General features: G+C 30.9%; 1 protein-coding gene across 5 annotated transcripts in view; it reads right to left on the bottom strand.

Moving 5' to 3' along the window:
- LOC118197050 (ELMO domain-containing protein 3-like) overlaps positions 1-23,908 on the bottom strand; it is a 45,530-nt gene that overhangs the window by 11,525 nt on the left and 10,097 nt on the right. For all 5 annotated transcript variants that reach the window (XM_035368521.2, XM_035368522.2, XM_035368520.2 and 2 more), the window contains exons 2-8: positions 19,272-19,326; positions 16,538-16,609; positions 16,268-16,356; positions 12,574-12,697; positions 5,898-6,020; positions 2,960-3,090; positions 2,062-2,138 (exon numbers count right to left, since the gene is read on the bottom strand). In XM_035368521.2, coding sequence (XP_035224412.1) covers positions 2,062-2,138; positions 2,960-3,090; positions 5,898-6,020; positions 12,574-12,697; positions 16,268-16,356; positions 16,538-16,609; positions 19,272-19,326 — 671 coding nt within the window. The remainder of the gene's footprint in view (positions 1-2,061; positions 2,139-2,959; positions 3,091-5,897; positions 6,021-12,573; positions 12,698-16,267; positions 16,357-16,537; positions 16,610-19,271; positions 19,327-23,908) is intronic.

Genomic DNA, 23,908 nt, shown 5'->3' with positions numbered 1-23,908 from the left:
ATTGAATCATTTCGTCACACTTGGGGTGTTTCACTTGAGCTTATTAAATTTTATTTTTTGGGCTAACAGAAGAACAAAGTGTACTGGTAAAAATCTTGGGAAGCAGCATAACAGCCATGCATGATAACCCACTCAGTACTTTCAAGAAAGTGGCTAACATCTTGGATAAAAGACTACTTTTTGTTCACTCTCAGTATAATTCAGAAATGTTAATAATTTTATAACATGTTAATAATGTTTATCTAAAACAGAATAAAATCAACAATAATACAACAATGCAATTTTTTTTATTAGAGTTCATGAACTTTTAAGCTACCTGTATCTGTAAATGATATTTTACTAAGTTGGTTCAAAGAAATCACACAACACCAACAAAATTTTGAAAATGAAGCATGATAAAATGTAGTCAATATATCCTTTTCTGAGTTACATACCGATCCCAAAACTTGAATTATCATTAATATTTTTCCTGGTATTCTACTTTTAATTGGACTGCATCTAGTACCCTTTGCATTTGACCTGAATATTCTCTTGGATCTTCATTGTGAACACTTTACTTCTTTTGTGAATTAAAGATCCACAAATGATACTAAAGTCAAAACAACAACCCTTACAGTGGAAAATCTCTAATTTTCAAAGTTCATTCTTCAATGAAAACAATGCAGACTTTTCCTCCCTCCAATTTGAAGAGAAGCATGCATCAATAATTTTGTTGTCCAAGTCACAGTCGAAGAACTACATTTCACTGCACGAAATGATGTGGACAGGTACAATATCCAATTTGTTTGTCCAAATTTTATTTTACTGATATCTCTGAATACTACATCATATCCACAGATGTTGGCTAGCTTTATGAGTACAGATGGAAGCTGCCAGGCTATTGGAGAGGGAAAAACATGCAAGAGATTATAACACAAGGGTTCTCATCTAAAAAGTATACCACAGATGTATAAGTATACCTGCCTCAAAGTTTATGTACAAAGGAACATATATATATTTACAATATTGCACACACAGAGCATATGCACATAGATCTTTCCAGCAACTACCTAGATGAAGCCATTGCATTAAATTATAAGGATGTATGGCAGGGTTATACTAACTTCCCAGACAAATTGCACACTCAGATAACTAAGTTTACAAAAAGAATATTTTTTGTAGATGACATTCTTAGACAAATTACTATTTACTGAATTTTGTTAAATTGGACAGGTATACAGAAAGACTGATATATTTCTTTTATTCTCTTACTACAGAAGCAAATGAAAATTATCATTTTAATTCATGATTCAAACACACAGTTAAAACAAACTCTTATTTGTAAATATAACAATCGAAATACCTAAATCATTGAGCATTAACTAATTCTATTCTCATTTTAGCAACTACCTAGATGAAGTCATTACATTAAATTATAAGGATGTATGACAGGGTTATACTAACTTCCCAGACAAATTGCACACTCGGATAACTAAGCTTACAAAAAGAATATTTTTTGCAGATGACATTCTTAGACAAATTACTATTTACTGAATTTTGTTAAATTGGACAGGTATACAAAAAGACTGATATATTTCTTTTATTCTCTTACTACAGAAGCAAATGAAAATTATCATTTTAGTTCATGATTCAAACACACAGTTAAAACAAACTCTTATTTGTAAATATAACAATCGAAATACCTAAATCATTGAGCATTAACTAATTCTATTCTCATTTTCTCTATCACTAAGTTTCACACTGTTATAACAGCACAATCTATCAAATGTCCTGTTTTCATAAAATTTTATTTAGAAATATTTTAAAGCATTTCACAATTTTATAGAGATAAAATCTATTAAAAAAATCTAACTTTAAAAGTGTTTTCATAAATACATTAAAAATATATATTTTTTGGAATGATGCAATTCACTAATTGACCATTTTTAATTAAATTTCTTAATGACAAAAGATAAAATTTCATTCTAAAACTATGAAAGTGATTAAAGGCTAAAAAGGAAAAGGTTAAATAAATAGTACACAGAACTCTGAAGTATTCAATCTTAAATTATAAAGTATTACCTGTTAAGAACTTCCTCTCGCATTGTTTCTAGAACTATTCTTGTTATATTGATTCCCATGGTGCAAAAGGGAAAATTCTATAAAAACAAAATATTACTGTTTAAAATTTGAAAAAGAATTACAAAAATATTTTGAAAAATGCATGATATACAAAATATAAATACTTAAAATGTTAACAGCATTATTTAATTTAAGAATAGCTTATAAAATTAAAGTCCTCAGCAATGGAAAATAAAGATGAAGAAATACTAAATTTTTTAGAACTAAATAATACTAAATTTACTAATTACTAACAAAAATAATTACTAATTACTAACTAAAATACTAAAATTTTAGAACTGCAATTAGTATCTGGATTACTTGTTCTCTCTAACCAAGTTAAATTCAGCTTTTAATTAAATTAAATTTTTAAACTTATCTATGCATTTTTAATATTTTTTATTTTTACATAAATGTAATACAAAATGTTTTATTGTTTACAACAGTTTGCATTTATTTATTTGGTTATTTTATATCAATTTTAAAAAATCCTGGTTTAAATTTAATTGAATAGAAAGATGTTATGCATTTTGTTTTAAATCAGCCTTTTTTTTATGGAAATAAAAATATTTTACTTTTTTCATTTCTAAAATTTTTATTGAAATAAAATGCAATAAATGAAAAAATAAAATTCCCTCATTTGTGATACAGTAAATACATATAGCTGACTTACAGAAAAATGATCACTCAGTTATCCAGATTTCACAACTATCCAAGTTGTCATCCTAAGTAGTTCAAATAACTGGAGTTCTTAATACCTAAATACTTTTTATTCAAAAATCACAAATAGCAAAATGGATATATATATATATATATATAAAAAAAAAAAAAAAAAAAAAAAAAAAAAAAAAAAAAAAACCTGTTTCTCAGTTTTTGATACAGTAGAAATTTCTTTAGCAAGTTCAGCAGTAGCTGGGTTCAGAATCATTGAAAGTAAATGAATAAGTCCCAGAAAACCAACCCCTCTCAGATCAGTTCCAGGATCAATACCTAAAAAATATAATTACATTATTTGTCTGTGCAGTACATGTATGACAAAACAGAAAGAATTTGAAAACTCCAATAAATCTGAAATTATGCAATGTACAGAAAAAGGTTAATCGTCATTCTTAGTACTGTTACCTAGAAATGTAGTTTACACCAGTGGTCTCAAATTCAAATTGCATGTGGGGCAAATGCACAATCTGAAAACAGCTGATGGGCCAGATTTTTTAAACAAAATTAAAAAATTTTATTAACAAGATAAAAAATTCTTTTAAATAAATTTTTCTTATGAAATAAATATTTATCAAAACATATGTAAACATTAATAATAGTAATATTGCAAAGGAAAAAATTCAAATTCATATTTACTTTCTATCGGAAATCTAAAGTTTTGTAGATGCAAGACATTTTTGCCAGTTATCTTTACTTAAATTTTCAGAATTACATTTAATTAAGATAATTCTAACATGTTAAATTAACCATTAGAACTTACTTTATTTTAAACTAAAAATAAACAAATTATGAATGTTCCATAGTTCTCAGAGAAAATTTTGCAAGTGTGACAAACCTTGAGAATAAATAACAACAACCTAATTAGTTTCTCTTTTTTTCTTCCAATGCAAAAATAAAAGTACTTACATTTGTATGTAAATAATTATAAACTTCTTTAATTTTATGCTACAATTTGACACTTGATAACATTTCGATTTTGATAAAGTTTGTAACCGTGTGAAGAAATTACTAGAAATTATCTTCATCATGGATTGCAGATGCTCAGTGGTGGATTGGGTTCTTTTCTTATTAAATTTCAACCGTGAAAAAAAGCTGTTCAGGTATAAATGTATTCCAAAAACAAAGCACTTATTCTCTGTGCAAAAATTCATAACTCAGCTTCTATACTTTTTGAGGAGTATGAATAACAGTTAATAAAATCTATACAGTCAAAAGTCGTTAATCCGGACTCGTCGGGACTTTGGCGATTCCGGATTATAGATCATCAGTTTAAATCTGGTAAGATGGCATGCAGAAATTATAAAATTAAAAATATGAAACCATAATTTATGAAATAAAGAACAATTATGACCTAAAGGGTATCAAAATTTATAAAAAAAAAAAAAAAAAAAAAAAAAAAAAAAAAAAAAAAGAGCTTAATATTTATTTGTTTACTTTATTAAACATTTCTTTCAATGTAAGTTGTTTAAGTTGCTTCATTTTTTATGTGATAATACATTCTCTTTAATTCTACAAACAGACATAATTTCTTGTTCAGCTACAATGTTCTGCTGTTCAATTCTATAATTGCTGTGTTGAGAATACCGACTAATTTGTCAATCGAAATTTTTTCGTTTTCAATAAGCTCAGTTTTTCAATTTCGTCACTTTGTTCGCTATCGAAAGTGAATTATAATGACGAGGAATTTGATTTAAATCATATCAAAGACGGAGTACATCGAGATGAAATACTACATTTAGTAAGGAATTATAAGCCAAATAAAATAAAAACACCTAAGTGAATTATAATGACGAGGAATTTGATTTAAATCATATCAAAGACGGAGTACATTGAGATGAAATACTATATTTAGTAAGGAATTATTAATATATAAGCTGTTTTTATTTTATTTGGCTTATGAATAATATGCTTATTATTCATAAGCCAAATAAAATAAAAACACCTCCTCTGAAGATAAGGATAGTGCTGACAGATCAACTTCCAATTCATTGCGCGCCGCGGTGTTAAAAATAAACAAATGTTAAAATTTAGATAAACAAAGGATATGCCTTTATCAAAATTTTTTGCAGCAATTCCAGTTTTTGTTTAATGGACTTCAAAACATACTTTCGCTTTGTAGATCCTTTACATATTAGTAAATATACCTATCAGAAATTCTATTTGACATAATCGAAAGTTCAAGCTTACTTTTATAAAATTGCTCTAACAGTCTGCAAAAAATAATAAGCCGAATCCAATTCGAAGATTACGGAACAACGCTATCTGCAACATTAACTGAATTAGATAATTTTATCTTATGTTATACCATCCGTTATACATTAAACGCGCATTCATAAACGTATTTTGCGCACGCGGACACACATATTTGCAGCCATAAAGGTCTTACACGCATTCGTCAATGCGACGCATGAGCAGAAAGTTTGCAGCTTTGAGGTCCCGATTATGGGTGTGCGAATTAATGACTTTTGACTGTATTTTCAAATCTTTGAGTAACACTTATATCACACTGTAAGTTAATCAGCTCAGTTTATAGATTTTCTGGTGGGTTATTCAACCTTGTTTTTAATGGCAATGAAATTAATGTAAAGCTGAGCTTCAAATTACTGAAATCTTTACAACATCATATTTGCAACAAATACATAATTGAAATGTATTTGTGGGCTGAATAAAATTGCCTCAGGGCCACATGCGGCGGTGAGTTGGAGACCACTGGCTTATGCTATTTAAAACTGTGACCAGAAACATCACTCTTTAGTGTTACTATAGAAATACCTCCTCTAAAAAAAAAGATTTTAATATATTTTGAATTTTCAATTATTAAAAATCTATGTTTTCATTTACAAAACAAGAAGTTAAAATTTATAAAAAAAAGGCACATATAATGCATTACTTGTGTCCTACTTTACTATTTGCTATGTACCATCCTTTAAAAAATTTAACAACTAATGCATTCTCCACTATAACAAAGTTTAAAATATTTAATATTTCAATGTGCTAATATATTTATTATTCGTAAAAAATAAACTCAACAACTCCGACAAAATGTTAAGACTTTTTAGCAATCATCTATCATAGCATACCTTGGAAACCAACATCTTCCCAATGTTTCCCATAACGAGGACAATCTTTCTCAGCTCCAGTCAAAGATTTGTACAAAGTTTGCAGAACTCTCATATGAATCTCATCACTTGTATCAAAAGGACCTAACATATGAAAGTGATCATAACAAAGACAATTAAAAATCAGATTTGTACATTAATAAAATTATAACTATAGACTATACAACATAATAACAATAAGGAAACTAAACTGAATGTTTATAATCCAAAACATCCTTTCATCATTTCAGAGCTTATTATCTCAATACCATTTTCCACTATTTTTATATGATACATTGTCAAGTCAAGCATTTATATTCCATGGAATTTTTTTAACACAGCATTTAAAAACTCTTTCTTTTCTCAGAAAAGTTTTACTTTATTTCACAAGAATTCTTGACAAACTTTTAATTTTATATATATATATATATAAATTCACTTTTGATTTAATCAAAAATGAATATTTAAATAATTAAACAGAATTCCTTATATTTACAGTAGTATTTACTGCAAAATAAATCAAATATAAGAAGAATAATGAATTTAAAAAAAAATTCAACATTCATTAAGATATCACAAAGCCATTTTTTCTGCCTTTAGTTTTTATATTCAAAACGTTTTTTGTCAGTAAAGGTAATTGCAAATGTAGTACTTATACTGATTACAATAACTTCTTGAAAGTATTTACTGCACTAAACTAAATAAATTAAATTAAATCACACATACACACAAAATAAATAAATGAAAACATTTATCATGCCTAATATTCCCAAACTTTATAAAGAAAAATGGTGGAAATTCAAAGTTAAATAACTAATAATATGAATGAACTTATATAGGTTGTTAACTTATTAGGTTAAATAACGCACACCAGAAAATCTTTACTGTATCAAAATTTCCTTTAATTGTTACATACAGAAATAACAGATAGTTTGGGAACTTGCCTATGCTGAGAATTATTTGCCTTCCACGTGTCATAATGTCTTTATCTTTAATGCTAGCCAGTGTAATAAGTTAAAGATATTTAAAAAAATGCATGCATTCCTAAATAATTGTCTTTTAAATTTTACCTTTTTTATAAATGTTTACACTATTAGAGAAATTAAGAAAAGATATTTTTAATGCTATGTTTATTAGAGCAAGTTAAAATGTTTATCAAATGTCAGAAGGTTTAAAATTTCTTAAACAAGAAGACTTATTAAGGTCTGTTACTTTAAAATATCCGCAGATGGTATAGTAATTAGGGAAGCCGAGTGCGATGCCAAAGGGCCCAGGTTCGAATTATGGAGAAGACATGGTTGTAACTGCCCATCCCTTCATAGAAGGCAAATGTGGCCTACTTATTATGTGCCTCCATAATAAAGTGACCACTGTTTCTGTCCTTATTAGTGGCCAACGTCTATGATGACTTGTGCCTGTCATTAAAAAAAAAACTTTAAAATATGCACTTCAAGGATTTTACAACCCTCCCTTATTTATGGTCGTAACAAGTGTTGTCATCACTACACAACACTTACATTCTCCACCTTATTTGAGATTGCAGTCTAAGCCAGTCCACAGTCATGCACCTTTTAAGAAGTGAAACATACTAAACATAAATGATATGGAAAAAGAAAAATTAAAGTTGTTGCAATTTAAGCAGCTGTTGTTATGCTTACGGAATTTATGCAGCAGCTATTATGCTTATGGAATAAAGAGGAAGGCCAAAAATGACTTCAAAGTTCATCTTCTAAAGTAATAGACTATAAAAGCTTCAGCTTAATTAGTGATAAACAACATCAAAAGGGAGCTAAATAAGTTAATTTAAAGTTTTATAATTTATGTTTTCATAATACTTTAATTTATGTTTTCAGTTTTGATAGAGCTAACTGATTGTAGATATGCCGCTTTAACATAATGCATCCAATTCACTTCAATTTCAGCAGTTTGTTGGAATACAGGATTCTGTAGTTAGAAGATATATGTAGATTTTAGTACAAATTAACTTGTATACATTGATAGATTTTATTAGTTAACTAATGTAATCAAAACACTATTTATTATTTTCCAAACTTTTTTTACTTCCGATCATATGAGTAGGGGCAGATGCCATAGCATCATATGTAGAAAACATGGCAGTCAGAGAACAAGAGAATGATCAAACAAAAAAAATTTTCAACTTCAAAGGAACTTAAAGATAGAATTTTTGCACACGTATACAGTCAAAAGTCGTTAATTCGGACACCTATAATCCGGACCTCAAAGCTAAAAACTTTCTGCGCATGTGCCGCATTGACACATGTGCATAGGCGTTTATGCGTGCGCGTAAGACCTTTACGACTGCGCATATGCGTGTGCGCAAGTGCAGAATACGTTTTCGCGTGCGCATTTAATGTATAACGGACGGTATAAGCTAAAATTATCTAATTATCTATTTCAGTTAATGTTGATGATTGCGCTGTTCCTTAATCTTCGAACTGGATCCGGCTTATTACTTTTTTCAGACTGTAAGAGCAATTTCATAAAAGTAAACTTCAACTTTCGATTATGACAAATAGAATTTACGATGCTGGAGCTCCCAATGGATCTACAAAATGAAAGTATGTTTTGATGTCCATCAAACAAAAAGTGGAATTGCTGCAAAAAAATGGATAAAGACATGAAGAAGGTGACAGAGAGGTTAGTGAAAACGAAAAAATTTCTATTGACAAATTAGTCGGTATTCTCAGCGCAGCAATTACGGGACTTGAACAGCGGAACTTTGTAACTGAACAAGAAATTATGTCTGTTTATAGAATTAAAGAGAAAGTATTATCACATAAAACGAAGCAACTTAAACAACTTACATTGAAAGAAATGTTTAATAAAGTAAACAAATAAATATTAAGCTTTTTTTTTGTAAATTTTGATACCCTTTAGATCATAATTGTTCTTTATTTCATAAATTACGGTTTCATATTTTTAATTTTAGAATTTCAGCATGCCATCTTACGAGATTTAAACTGATGATCTATAATCCGGAAAAATCGATAATACGGAATCGCCGAACTCCCGACGAGTCCGGATTAACGACTTTTGACTGTATATAAAACTTACCAAACGTGTGGGTGCAGGCTGCCCCCTTCCCATGCACACAAAAGGAAGAGGGAGACAGTTCTATATCTCCAACTCTACTGGGTCCACTAATGAAATTTCACTTTGTTTCTTATGGCTTGGAAGCACAACTCAGGATATATATTAGTACTTAAATACCAATGTGTTAACAATGTTAATTGAATTTGGCATATATTTATTAATATATCTATTTTTATTAAACATACTTAATTCCTTCTTTCACAATTTAAAAATTTAAGTTCAATCCAAATAAAATTCATTGTAATTTTTTTTTATTGTTTTTAAAATTTGTATTTTTTAGTAATTTTTATAAATTTTTTAAAAAACTTTTTGCTATCATCTTAAAGTAGATGTATTTCCATGCATACCTATAAAAAATTAGAGCTTTCTAAAAAAATTTTTTCTAAGATTTACATGAATTTACATATTGCTGTATTTTGAAATTTGGCATATTTGTTATAAGTGATAATAATGCAGTTTGTTAAAATTATTAGATAGAATGAACATTGGACCTTTTCACCTGCTCATGCACAATGAAATGGAAAGGAAAATAGCTTACCAACAAATTAAAAATTTTGCCAAGTGAATTATTCTTAGTGCAAACTGAAAAATGTCTGCACAGATTAAATTTTGAATTTCTCAGAATTCCAACGAATTTTACAACATTTGATATTTAGGCATAATTTGTGTTGTAGAATCAAAATTTGGGAAAAAAAAAATAGGTATGTCATTTCAGAGAAAGTCCAATTTTGTGTCAGAATACTTACGTTAGAGTAATGCCATATATATACACTCATGTCCATAAATTAAGGATAATGCAAAATCAGGCAAAGGAAGAGTTAGAAGCAAAACAAATTTGACTTATTTCTAAAGCTTATTTATTAAACAAAAGGTAAAGAGCAAAAAAAGATGCTATATGTTTGATATTATTAAAAAAATTAGCGATTTTTTCTCCCTGGAGCAAATTACAAAAAAAAACTATTTACAAAAAAACAATATTACATGGTTGGTATGATTGTTAATACATTGTATGTCTCCCAGACGATGCAATACAGTCTGTACAACGCCTAGGCATGCTGAGTATCAAATTATCAATCTGATCTTGGGGAATATTACACCACTCAAAAAGCAATGCTCTCCAAAGTTCCAGTAGACATGTAGGAGGAGGTTGACGGGCTGCAACTCTTTGGCCAAGCATGTCCCACACATGCTCTACTGGATTCAAGTCCAGTGAGAATGCTAGCCAGTCCATACGGGTGATATCCTTTGATTGAAGGCATTCACTTATGATGTTTGCACGGTGAGGACGGGTGTTGTCATCCATAAACACAAATTGTGCACCCATGCCGCACCGAAACAAACATACATGTTGTTCCAGAATGACGTCCCGATAGATTTGGCTTGTAATGGTTCCAATTTGAACATGCAGGTCAGTTCTGGAACCCAGAATAATTGCACCCCAAATGAGCACTCCTGCACCACCGTAACGGCGTCGTTCAATGATGTTTTCTTGGTGGTAACGGGCACGTTAGTTCCTGAAATTTGCATATGATTCTTGAAGATGTGTGTACTGATTTTACAGGTGATATATTTATTTTAAAGTTCGATTTCAGCGTGACTCCAAATTATCCTTAATTTATGGACATGAGTGTAAATCTAATACATATTGTAACTCGCACTTCCAAGATATGGAAAATGTAAATTTCGTCAATCGACCTAGTAGAGCAGGAGATATAGAACTGTGCCCTTTTTTTTGTTTTTGTTTTTTCCCCCTGTGCAGAATATACCTATGAAAAATTCATGTACATCTTTTTCCCTTCCAAGACTACAAAAATTAGATTTATTAAAGACTTATACAGAAATTGTATGTACAGAATTATACAGAATACAGCTTCTTATACAGAATTTCTAATCTGGGTTCTACAGTTCAGCTACAGAATAATTATTTAAATAATTTCCCATAACAGATTTACTATGTTTTTCTCTTATTGCTGCTGTGCCTGCTTTTGATAAAAAGTAACTGCAAATGTGCCTTCCAATTTTATGAAATCTCATGCCACTCTCTTCTTGTATGTTCAATAAAAATTTTACATGGAATGTAATGTTTTAATGCCTAAAATATGGCCTGCAGTACTATAAAAATTTAGAAGTCAAATTACTGCTTTGTTTTTTAGATGGGGAAAATCCATCGATTTCGAGATATTAGATCCAAGATGGTCACCAAGCTTTTAAAATTCTGGAGAGGCTTGGCTTTGAGCTTCTATATATGATAATATATAGAAAATTATTTTCTATCAATCACTGCCCTGTGCCTAGAAATCAATCTACTGCACTGTGAGTTAAAATTTCATATGCAATAAACAGCAAAACAAGTCATAGCTTTGATCCTGATATACAGTTGTGAGAACACAGAATTCTCACAGTGAACGCTGTGGCATTATCGATTCTTGTATCGTTATCGCGCGCTGCCACGTGCGTTGAAGGGTATAAAAACTGGAAGGACTGGTTTGTCTTCCTCTTGCCTTTTCTTCTGTCTGACGTCGTGTTAACGCGTGTGTGGGCTTTCGCTTCATACACTCAGCTCTCGGCATCGTTCCTGCATATTTTGCACGTGGAATGCCGTTGTATTTTGCATAGAAAGAAGCTGAATTAAGAAATATACTATCCAGAGGAAAATGCTTGGTTTGAGACTCACTACTAAGCCCTGCTGACGTGAATAACATTAAAAAAATGCTCAAGCAGAATATCAATAGGTGTTCAACTTCAAGATGTGCTTGACCAGCGATGTGTCACCACGTGATAAGTGTGTAAAAAAAATGTGAATGTGAAAAAAGAAGAGCTTATAAGTGTGTAACCAGACTGCGCGATAATACGAAAATTAATATGAGAAAATTTTGACCACTGATATATTCGATGAGACAGGATTGCACGAATAGTCATGTTTCAGCACTCAACGAACATTCCATTTTATTTATCACGTTTTGTGTATCTAAGTTCTGATATTTTGATATTTTATATGTGTGTGATAAATGTTCCTTATTTAATCCAGAAAATGAGTTTCCTAAAATAAATGTGAGATTGGAAAAAGAGAGTATTTGACTCATGCATGCATTATTGGGTAAGTCATTTTATTCTATTTAGTAAAGATCATGCAATGTACTAACGACTAAATTTTAGTTTAACTATTTACGCGGAATTAATTTGTATTTGATATTCTTAGTATCGTTACTTTTAGGCGGTCATGCCAACAACACCACATTAATAGTGCAGTAACACAACAACAGTAAGAGTAAAAAACTAAAATTCTCAATACAGCGGATTTAAGATTGCATTTAAGTTTAAAAGTACTAGAAAACTATACTGCAATTCAGTTTTCATCTAGCTTAAATGTTTTAATTTTCTACATAGGGATGATTCAGTTTTGAATTCTATGATTTGATGATGGATAAAAAGATGCACAAAGCACCAAACAATTTGAAAAAATAAATCATTATGTTAGAAAATTTTTCATTTCTACTTCAAAGCATCCTTCCACAGTACACAGACTATATAACGGAAAACTTACACATTGCAATAGCAAATAATAAGTTTCTCTCGGATACCAAACTGCTATGTAACTTTGGTGGTCCAATAATCCAGTGTTTTAAAGCTTCTAAACCCTTTCTTTGTTTTACAGGTTTTATGCATTTCTGGAAAATAAAATATAATACCTATAAGATATCTTTTTATAAGATGCTTTATTAAGTATTTACTTTGAAATAAAACTTACATAAAATTTAAAAACATAAGAAAAAAGGAAATCCTAGTACATGCCAAAAAAAAAATTAAAAGCAAATAAGAACTGTGGGAAAAAAAAAACAATTTAACATGAAAATAACAAAAACATCTGTAGATAAAGTGTGCACAATGGTTTTTTATATCTGGTTGTAACGGAAGCTTTCCCCTGAAAATGTTCTTAATACTAAGTGCTTTCAAAGTACACTTGTACAGTCGGTATGAATGATACATTTGATATTCTGAACATAATTCTGTCAAATAATTTGTGCTCCCCGAAGATCTACTCAGCTACTCCAGCTACTCCTGAAAATACTACTCAGCATTCCTGTTAGTGTTGCTAGTAGCGAAAGATAATTAAAATTAAAATTGATCAAGACATATTTATGGTCAAGTATATCGCAGGAAAGACTCGTAAAGCTTTGATTGCCATTGAAAATGAAATCTGTCAAAAAATAGATGCAAAAGAAATTATTAAAAAAAATTTTAATATGAAATTCAGAAAAATAAATTATCCTCGACAAATTGTTAAAAAAATTTCAACAAATGCTCTAACTTCAAAACTTCCTTCTGCTATACAAAAATTTAATAAAAAGGGGAATGACTTCAGCTATTTTGCAGGTGGGCAACCTTGCAGTGGCGCTATGCGGAATTAAGAGTCACCAGAAAAATGGCAAAAGATCATCAAACACAGAGGAGATTAAAGTTAATTTTTTGTATAGAAAAACTGAGTTTTATTTCACACTAAAAAACTGAAATTATCTTTGTTCCAACCTGATATTACGATAAGAAAAACTTTTATGAGAAAATTTTCAAATCAAACTAATTTACCATATAAAACTGAGCTTTGGGTAATTTTGTTGAAGCAATCAAAAATATTAAAAATAATGTAGATGTGGACAAAAATATCAGCAATAATATAGATGTGGCAGATTTATAAATTTTTTCCATTCAGATGAATTTTCATATTTTTAACCACTCATCATCTAATGAACACAAAAGAAACTGAGGTGGAAATATAAATTATTCACAAATATAAATCTATAATGGACAAGACATATAAATCTATAATTTTTCTATAGAAACAGAACTAAAATTTTATAAGAGGAAAAAAATATTTGACAATCATTTTGAAGATTTAGTTAATATTTATTACAGTTATATGCAATCTGGTCTTTCCTGTTATAGGATGATATATGCTATACAGTCAAAAGTCGTTAATCTGGACTCGTCGAGACTTCGGCGATTCTGGATTATAGATCATCAGTTTAAATCTGGTAAGATGGCATGCAGAAATTATAAAATTAAAAATATGAAACCGTAATTAATGGAATAAAGAACAATTATGATCTAAAGGGTATCAAAATTTACAAAAAGAAAAAGCTTAATATTTATTTATTTACTTTTTAAACATTTCTTTCAATGTAAGTTGTTTAAGTTGCCTCGATTCATGTGATAATACTTTCTCTTTAATTCTATTTGACATAATCGAAAGTTCAAGCTTACTTTTATAAAATTGCTCTAACAGTCTGCAAAAAAAAAAAATAAGCCGGATCCAATTCGAAGATTAAGGAACAACGCAATCTGCAACATTAACTGAATTAGATAATTTTAGCTAAGCTTATACCGTCCATTATACATTAAACGTGCATGCGTAAACATATTATGCGCATGCGCGCACTCATATCCGCAGCCATAAAGGTCTTACGTGCATGCGTAAACGGCTATGCGTTTATGCATGCGCGTAAGACCGTAAGAAATATTACGCATCACGTTGACGCATATATTTCTGCGCACACGTCGCGCAGAAAATTTGAGGTCCGAATTAACGACTTTTGACTGTATAATTTTTATAGAAAGATATACAAGCTAACTTTCCATGTAATTGTACTATATTTGATTCTTATTTATGTGAATTCATGCAATGATTCCAGAATAATGACAAATACTCATTTAAATTGCTCTTAGCTAGCACTGCTGTACCACTTTCAAATGAAATGTATTCATATATCTTTGTGTTCTTGTTTACAAAATCAGCATCTTACTCTTAAAATTTGTTATTCTAAATAGTTCTAAATAGAAAAAATAAGTATCTTAAGATATAAATTTTTTTGGTTTAAAAAATTCTGACAAAATTCGTTGTCCTACAACTGAAAAGATTTGGCAGTTTCATAGGCAGTGAATCAAAGCTAGTCAATAACAAGTTGGGCCTCCTATGGCTTGATAATATCTGCCACACAACAAGGATTAGTTCAATAAGTTTGCAAAAGCATTCTACAGGCATGGCTTACCAAACATTGGATAGAGCTGTCCATAATTTAGGAAGGGTCGCTAGTGTTGTGTGATGTGGTTCTACGCCTTTCACCAAAACATCCGAAAGGTGCTCTGTAGAATTTCAGTCAAGGCTTCTAGATAGTCAGTTCACTATACAGAAGTCAGAGGAATGTTCATCCAGCTACGGTAGCCAACCGGCAAGAGGTGCAGTTATCTTGCTGGGATACTCCATTTCCGTGTGAATGACAGAACAATATAAACGGCTGGATATGACTATCCAGAAAATCTACGAACTAAATTATATTGAAGGAGGTTGGTACAAGTACCAAAGATCCCAAACACTGCCAAGAGAAAAAAAATCTCACACCATGATTGAGCTGCCATGGCCTTGAACAGTTCCAACCTGGCATGCAGGATCCATGGCTTCATGAGGCTGATGCCATATTCTCAGCCTCATGTCAGTAATAATTAGACAGATTTGAGACTCATCACTCCATGCTAGTCCTTTAGAGTCTATTATCTGTGTTCTCTAGCCCAGTAAAGAAGTGCAGCTCGATGGCATACGTTCAATGATACTGTCATGGGTCTACGGCTCCCGGAGCCCATACGGTGAAGCAAGCCTTGCACGATCCCTTTACTGACTATACAACCTTGCACGATCCCTTTAGTGATTCAGCTGGGTGGTAATATGAGCTTATGTTTGGCTTCGTTGACTATGTACAACACGGTTGAGCCGTCTCACACCACACTCATTCGAGGCTAATTGGCCTTTGCAATTTTCCCGATCAGCAGTTATTTTTCCCACCATCCGTGTATTCTCAGTATACTCTTAACACTGTCGACCTTGAAAATCCTATATTTGAAGATTTTGCAAATTGAATGGCTCATGCTTCGAGCGCCTACTATCTGTCCGAGATCAAAGCTGTCTAAATCAGAAGTTTTAGACATACTGGTAATTGAAACGACTGATCAACAACAATCATACTACTAGCTATATATGCAGTTACCAAAAAGCCCTCACACAAATGCAGTACAGTGCTACAAAATTTGCATCTATTTCTATCCCTAATTCAGTGGCACTTCGGGATATTATACAAACACATACAATACATGCAGCAACAAATAATAATGAATAGCATTTCATATAAAAAATACAAATAAATATTGGCTCATGAAATAAAATAAAAAAAAAAATATATAAAAAAAATTACCAAATATTGGCTCATGTTCTTTGAACGAAAATAATTCAACACTTCATCGCATGAAACTGGTACACTCTGAAGATGAACAGGTAAAATTGCTATAAGAAATAATTTTAAAAATAAACAAGTAAATAAATAAATCTGTGAATTTATAATCATAGTTATAAATAGATATTATATATAATTAGGTTTCTTCCCTTCGCTAAAATCCTTGTTTTGTAATAAAGTAAACACTACACAACATGAACTTACAAAAATATAACAAAAATTATACATTACCTTTAGGTGTTGATCCAACTTGATCCCATTCTTCCTTTGCAATTTCAATTTCTTTTTTGGCTTGACTAATATCTAATGAAATTTCAATACATTTATTTATTTGAATAAAAGAATTTTAAAAACAAAATTTAACAATATAAAGCCCTGTTTATACAAGAACAAGTCTCCTAACAGCATTTCGTCAAGACAAGAAGATTTTTTACTTAAGTTCCTCTGAGATGCTTAACTAATCAAAGTATCAAAATCGTAAAAACAACTTTGTATTTAGCGTAGGTATAATGAAACACTCAATCGATTTCGAGGGCAGCTAAAGGTCCCTCCTCATCAGGAGAAATACCTAGAAAGAAGAAAATAAAGGAGAAGGAGTCACAGAAACACATGGTCCTTATCAGCACTACACGTGGTTATAACTAGATTTTTAATCAGAGTTGCATTGGCCGCCTACTTTTACTGAGCCAGGCTATCTAATCGAGCATGAAAAATTAACGAAGTTAAAATAGGGAGCGAGGGGCAAATGCACCTTACGCTCAAAATCTGAACTTCAAAAAATGGAAAGCAACCACTGAACGGATTTTTACCCTCTGGTAGTACTAAACGCGAGGAGGTAACGCCATCTATCAGCAAAAATAACTGAATTAAGATAGTAGAATTTTAAAGGCATTAGGAAGGACTGGATTGGACTTCAAATCATTAACTAAACCTGCTAAATCTTTGTGAATGTGAAAAGCCTCAAGAAAATTCAATTCACCAATGAAGAAGCCTTTTGGATAATTTTTGCAGATCCAAAATCAAAATTATGGTTAAAAGTCCAACTATGATACGCTATTGAAGACTTGTTAATTTCGCCTTTTCTGACATAAGATTCATGTTCCTTGATACGAAACTTCAACGCTTTTTTCGTTTGGCCGATATATCTTAAACCACATTGACACGATATACTATAAATTCCCCAAGAATTTAAGACAGAAACACAATCTTTTAGAATCGAAGGGTGAATTTTATTAATAGGGGATAAACCGACTTGAAAATTGAATTTCTGGAGAATCCGTGCAATTTTATAGCTAACAGAAGGATAAAATGGAAGCACGACAAGGTCATTAATATTATTTCTAACAGTGGAATGTCTTCTTTGATGGGAATCTGAAAATTTTTTAACGGCTTTATCAATAATCACGGGAGAAAATCCACGGTCAATCGCAACTGCTCTCAAATAATTAAGTTCAATGGTAAGCAAAGATTCAGAGGAACAAACTTTAAGCGCGCGGAATACATAATAGTAAAAAGAAGCCATTTTTTGCTTAACAGCAAAAATACGTTCAGTGGTTGCTTTCCATTTTTTGAAGTTCAGATTTTGAGCGTAAGGTGCATTTGCCCCTCGCTCCCTATTTTAACTTCGCTAATTTTTCATGCTCGATCAGATAGCCTGGCTCAGTAAAAGTAGGCGGCCAGTGCAACTCTGATTAAAAATCTAGTTATAACCACGTGCAGTGCTGATAAGGACCACGTGTTTCTGTGACTCCTTCTCCTTTATTTTCTTCTTTCTATGTATTTCTTTCTCCGGATGAGGAGGAAGCTTTAGCTGCCCTTGAAATCGATTGTTTCATTATACCTACGCTAAATACAAGGTTGTTTTTACAATTTTGATTGTCACATTAGCGTGTTACTCTTCTAGTCTAATCAAAGTATTCAAAGCAGATGACGTTATTTGTATCCAATAGGAGACCTTCATTGATCTAAGTTTCAAATGCCTTTATTTTGTAGGACTTATTTTTTAAAAATAAGTACGTAATAGTACTAATAGCAATAATACACAGAAGCCTTAATAGCAGGCAGAAAGTAACAACGTTTAAAAATGCCAATAAAAGTGAAAAAAGCGCAAAATACAAAAAATATAAAAAAATTGTATATTTAAAAAAATTAAATTAAAGATGTCAGAAACATATGTAATATATATAGATACAGATATACACACAGATACATGTAGCAGAAATTGAAAAGCTTAGTTAGAAATTTAGGGAAGAAATTGGGAATAAGTAAAAACCAAATAAATCCTGTGCTAAAGGATAGATGAGAAACAATTTTATTTCTTCATAATATTTTTAATCCAAAATATTTTTAATTTTATGGATTACTAATTCAAATTAACATTCCAAAAATATAAAACTTAGACAAACTGAAACATGTGATTTCTTTTTTTTTTTTTTTTTTTTTTGTAAGAACAAGTAATAATTTTGTAGGTGGAGTATTCTTACATGAAAAGGAAAAAGAAGTTTTGGAAAGTCTGAGATGACAGAACTTTAAAGCCTTAAATGGTTGGTTAGTCAAATTTTAGCAAACACATAACATTACTTTTAAGACTATTTGCGGTGAAGAACAATCAGTAGTTATTAGGCCACAAGAAACTCATGGAAGTTGCACGTTCTCCACCTGTGCCACATAAAATTTAGAGGGCACCTTAAACTAACTGACATACAAAATCTATCATTCAAATTGAAAATCACATAAAGTGTAAAAATTAAATTATAAAATTCAATTGTACAAAAAATAACAAAATTAGTTTTACATGTTTCATGAACATTTAAAATTACACACATACAGTTTACATATGAAGAGAATAACTGCAGTTTTGATATTATACATAGAAGTATATCCTATCTTCATGAAAAAAATAAATGACATATATGTATAGTAAATGTTTACTATTAAGGTAAATTTTACAAATCAATATACATACCAACATTATCTTTATGCTTAAAAATAGCAGGCTTATTGTTAACAGATACCCTCTTCTGAAAAAAATACACAGAATTTAATTAAGAGATACATTAAAGCAGAACAGGTTACAAAAATATCCATAAAATCCATGCACTTCTGTATTAATCTGCAAGCATGTGTAAAAACATCTTACCCTCCAGATAATTCTCAAAAAGATAAAAAAAGATCAAAATGATAATAAAAATTCTCAAAAAGTGGCAAAGTTCTTTTATTAATAGTGAAAAATTAGGGAAAAAAAAAAAAAAAAAAAAGAGAAAGAGATGCTAAATTTGTTTTAGTTGCTTCAAAGAGAATATTCTTGAAAGGTGAAGTTCACCCTGAAAATTTGTCCTTCCTCAGTGAATTCAGCATATGATGTGTTATCCGAATCTGAAGGGTTATGGCAGGAATATCACGAAAAGCTCAATGTGTTCTGCTCAATGATGAATAATGCCATTACGGTGCATAACTTAAGAAGTTCTGGATACACTAAGTTCCGGAAGGAAAAGTTCTGAGCTGAAGAAAAGAGCCAAGACATCAGAGTTTCATGACAGCTAGAGTTCACGCATGACAACGAGACAAGGCCACAAGGTGGTGCCATCCACTATTGCCCTCCAGAAGTAAAGAGAAAAATGTTTAGTTAGTAATCTTACTTAAAATGTAATCTTACTTTTCCTGGGAAGACTGCAGCTTTTTACATTTTTCTGCAAATTTAAAAAATTTGCCATATAAGTTTCTTAAGATTATAGTCCACCTGAAAATCCTTCTTATCTTGCTTCACAGCATCAGAATAAGATTTCGCACTTGGATTTTTGTCTTTAAGTACTTGCTCTCCATTCGACAGAGGACTGCTAGTAGTAGCTTCTAAAACTAGTCGTTTGGTTGTCTAAAACTGCTTCCTAGAACTTTCCGTATAGCCAATTTTCAGTCTGAATTCACAAGTTTTGGCCAACGCTACATAGTCCAATTTACAATTGACGCAGGCAGGCTTATTCTCTTTCTGAAGTTTACCAAGTGTAGGTAAGATAGTCTTGTCCCCACTTTAAACATCTTGGTAAATTGTTGCAGAATAACTGCCCATGTCCATATCATTAGCATTGAAAATATATCATTCTGTTTCTGTTGCTTTTGAAATTTGTGAAAAGTTACTTTCAGGTCAAGTAGCTTCTTCTTCCTATAAATATTTCTTCCAACATTGATTCTCTGAAGGAGAGACATAGAAAATGAGAAGTTTTACTTCATTGCCATATATTTCCTGAGTGAATTAGGATACTTTAATCACAGGGAATCTTTCACTGCAAAGTTCATTCTTGATATCCTCAAAGGAAGAATCATCAGTGATGCCTCAAATTACAACCTTTTAAGTAGTATCCTTTTTTGCTCTAAATGTGCTGAACTGAATTTTATTTTTCATCAGGGCAACCAACGCTAGATCAAGATGTTCAGCAGAGTCAAACAGGATGGTTATCTTCGAGTCAGCATTCTCGTAAAGTTCTTAACTCCATGTTTGGAGAAGAGACCTCTTATTTCACTCCATGTTCATCATAGCCAGGGATAAATGATTGGAGGGGTTCTTTCCTTCTTCAAAACTTGCATGGAAACATCAGTCTTCATTTGAGACGTCTCTTGTAGTAATTTCATTAATATAGTCCACAGATTCCGCAGGGAGAACTGTAGACAGCACATCGAAGTTATTATACGTGGAAATATATGTGATAGTCTCTGAGGCAGGAGTCCACTTGATAGGTGAATTACTTGGCTCAGGTGTCTGAACAGTAGTCAGTTTGGCGGTTTTCTGGGGCTTTATCCATTCACCATCATTAAGCAGTTTTTGAGTTCGATAACGAATCCTTCTTAAATACGGGGGCAGCAGGCAGCGAGTTCACAGACAGCTTATTTCTTCTCATATTTTGCCGACAGAAGCATTCAATAGCAAACTTGTCATCCTTCTTGAACATCTTGGCATGGTTAGGATCACAAAACTGGTTATGTAACATATTTCCTGATTCCACTATAGAGTAGAAATTTTTCAGCTTTTCGTAAAGTGGCTTTAACAGGTTTACCCTCTTTCAACTGCTGTTGAAGATCATCAACATTTCTAAGTAGATGAAATAATTTTTTATACTCTGAATTATTTTCTGAATGCCCAAAGCAGTGCAGAATAGCATAGGACTGGTCTACGAGAACACTGTGATGCTTATTAAGCATAGCGAGGCATGTAAATGCATGAAATGGGGACGTCTAACAAAAGTCATGTGGCAAGAGCCAGGCAAAAGCTACAGAAACGCACAACCTTCACGAATGAAGGCCAACCCAGAATGAATGATATGATGTGTTACCCACCTCTTATATTTCATAACAATATAGTTCAGTGGTTTTCAATCATAAGGAATTTTTAGAGTTTCAGGGGGGGGTTGGTCAACCTTTTATTTAGCTGTTCAGTATAAAAAAACTATTTTCACTCAAGTTTTAATATTTATCAACATTTTCTACACTTGTTTGCAGTTTAAATAATAAAGCGTGTTAAAAATAATTTAAATGTAAATAAATGTATTTTTATTCTTCAAGTTTCGGAAAGAGGGGGGCTGAATTTCCAGCAGTGTGAAAAAGATGCATGCAGCAAAAAAGGGTACTTTTTCGTTTTGTAGGCGCAGGCGATAAAGTCATCAATAATGGTATAACTGATGCCAAACGGAATATCATCGTTGGTAACCTTTTACACCTCATCTTCAAAACAAGTTGCAGCCATTTCTTATCAGATTGATTGTTTCTTTTAATAATGGAATACAATTACATAGAATTTTAGTTAATAGATAATTTTAGTGACAGATAGTTCAATGTTATGCCCTAACGCCATTTGCAGTAATTAAGTCAATTAGGATGCAATCACACCGCTCACCCGAAGGCAAAGTCAAGAGTGAAATTCATCAATTCTAATGAGAGCAAAGTACAGCACTGTGGTTTTACATAATTTCTGAGTAAGCTATTCGTACAGATTGAAATTAATTCCTGCATTTAAACTTCAAATTAAACTTCAAATTAAGATTTTTAACTTGAAATTAATGTAGATAATTACTAAGAGAATTAGATTTTTGTAGCATAGTTTACCTGAAATGAGATCACTTGAGGTCACATTATATAAACTGGCGAATCAGGTGCTGAACCATGAAAGCATAATAAATTCTCAAATTAAAACCTTTTTATTTGTCTTTTTACAAAATTTTAAATGATATTAAAATGTTTGCCTTCAAAATAAAAAAATTCTTAGAACTTAACATTTGTTAAAATTTTTTATGTGTATAATTGTATACGGTATGCTGTCGCCAATAAAATCTGCTTGGCAAGATTTGCGCCGGTGAAACGGAAAAGTACCAAAAAAGTTCTGAATCCCAGATATAGTTAATATTACATGAAGATAACAAACTGTCTGTAGAAGTTTGATGAACAAGGCATATGATAAATGAATCTAATGAGACTTTTGACAGATTATATCGAAGTAACTGTGATTCAGATCTTAGGAGAAATGATCCCCGAATTTATACTTCATGTGAAGATAAGAATATTTATGTATTTATCAAGCTAAAAAAATACTAGATGACTAAAAAAGAAATTTAAGTCTAAAAAGAAGCCTAACATTAAAACACTGGATTGAAGTTATCTAAAAATTTAAATAATTTGAAAATGCCACAAATCTCAGAGACAAACAATCTGTGAGAAAATGCCAGAGGTGTTAGCACAATGTATAAGTAGCACCAAAGATAAATTCTCATATTATGGTTAGAAGGGTTAAATAAGGCATTTACTGGTTTAGTCTACTCATGTAGAATACTATAAATTATTCTATGAGAATACAAAGAAATTTATGGACATCTAACTGAAAAATATTTAACAGAATTAAATCCTGCATACATTTTGATTTTGTTATAAATTAAATAAATTATAAAATCTATTTAAATAGCAGAAGTTATTAAACTGACACACAGGTGCCTGCTTAATAATATGTCAATTAACCAAAGATTAAGCATGAGAAAATGCAAAATAATTTTGCACGAAGCTCTCACAAATATACTAATTAACAACAGATACACGATCAAGAAGTTAGTAATAATCATTAGATGCATACCCATGCACTTATTCCATTAGCAAAAGCAATATACAATGCATACTTTTTATAATTCTATTCCATTTAATAATAATAATAATAATAATACACAGTTGATTAACCTTGAAGTTTACATTTATTCCCAAGTGGGCAACAATTATGAGTTTAATATTTGCATCAAATTTTGTCAAAAAAATTAGCTTCGAAAATTTATATATATATATGTTTAAAAAAAAGAGAGAGATTTAAAGTAGTTGTTAGAATTCTTGATACTTGATATTTAATTTTCACATTTCTACATCTATTTTTTGCATGTCTCTACATCCTAATAAAAAACTGTTTCACTAAATGTAAATGTTTAAATATCAGTTGAAAGAGAATTTAATGCAAAACTTTACACAAAACAAAATAACTCAAATTAACTGCTCCATATAAGAAAAGCTAATGCTCAATAAACACAAGTATAGGGTTTTCTTCTGCAAAACACCTGTTGGTGCTTTGGCAAAGAACTTATT

The sequence above is a fragment of the Stegodyphus dumicola genome, chromosome 3 (assembly GCF_044657685.1).
Source record: "Stegodyphus dumicola isolate Sdum_Otavi_A_Nest chromosome 3, ASM4465768v1".
NCBI classification, from domain to species: domain Eukaryota; kingdom Metazoa; phylum Arthropoda; class Arachnida; order Araneae; family Eresidae; genus Stegodyphus; species Stegodyphus dumicola.
The sequence above is the reverse complement of the archived record's forward strand: the minus strand, read 5'-3'. Positions and strand labels throughout refer to the sequence as shown.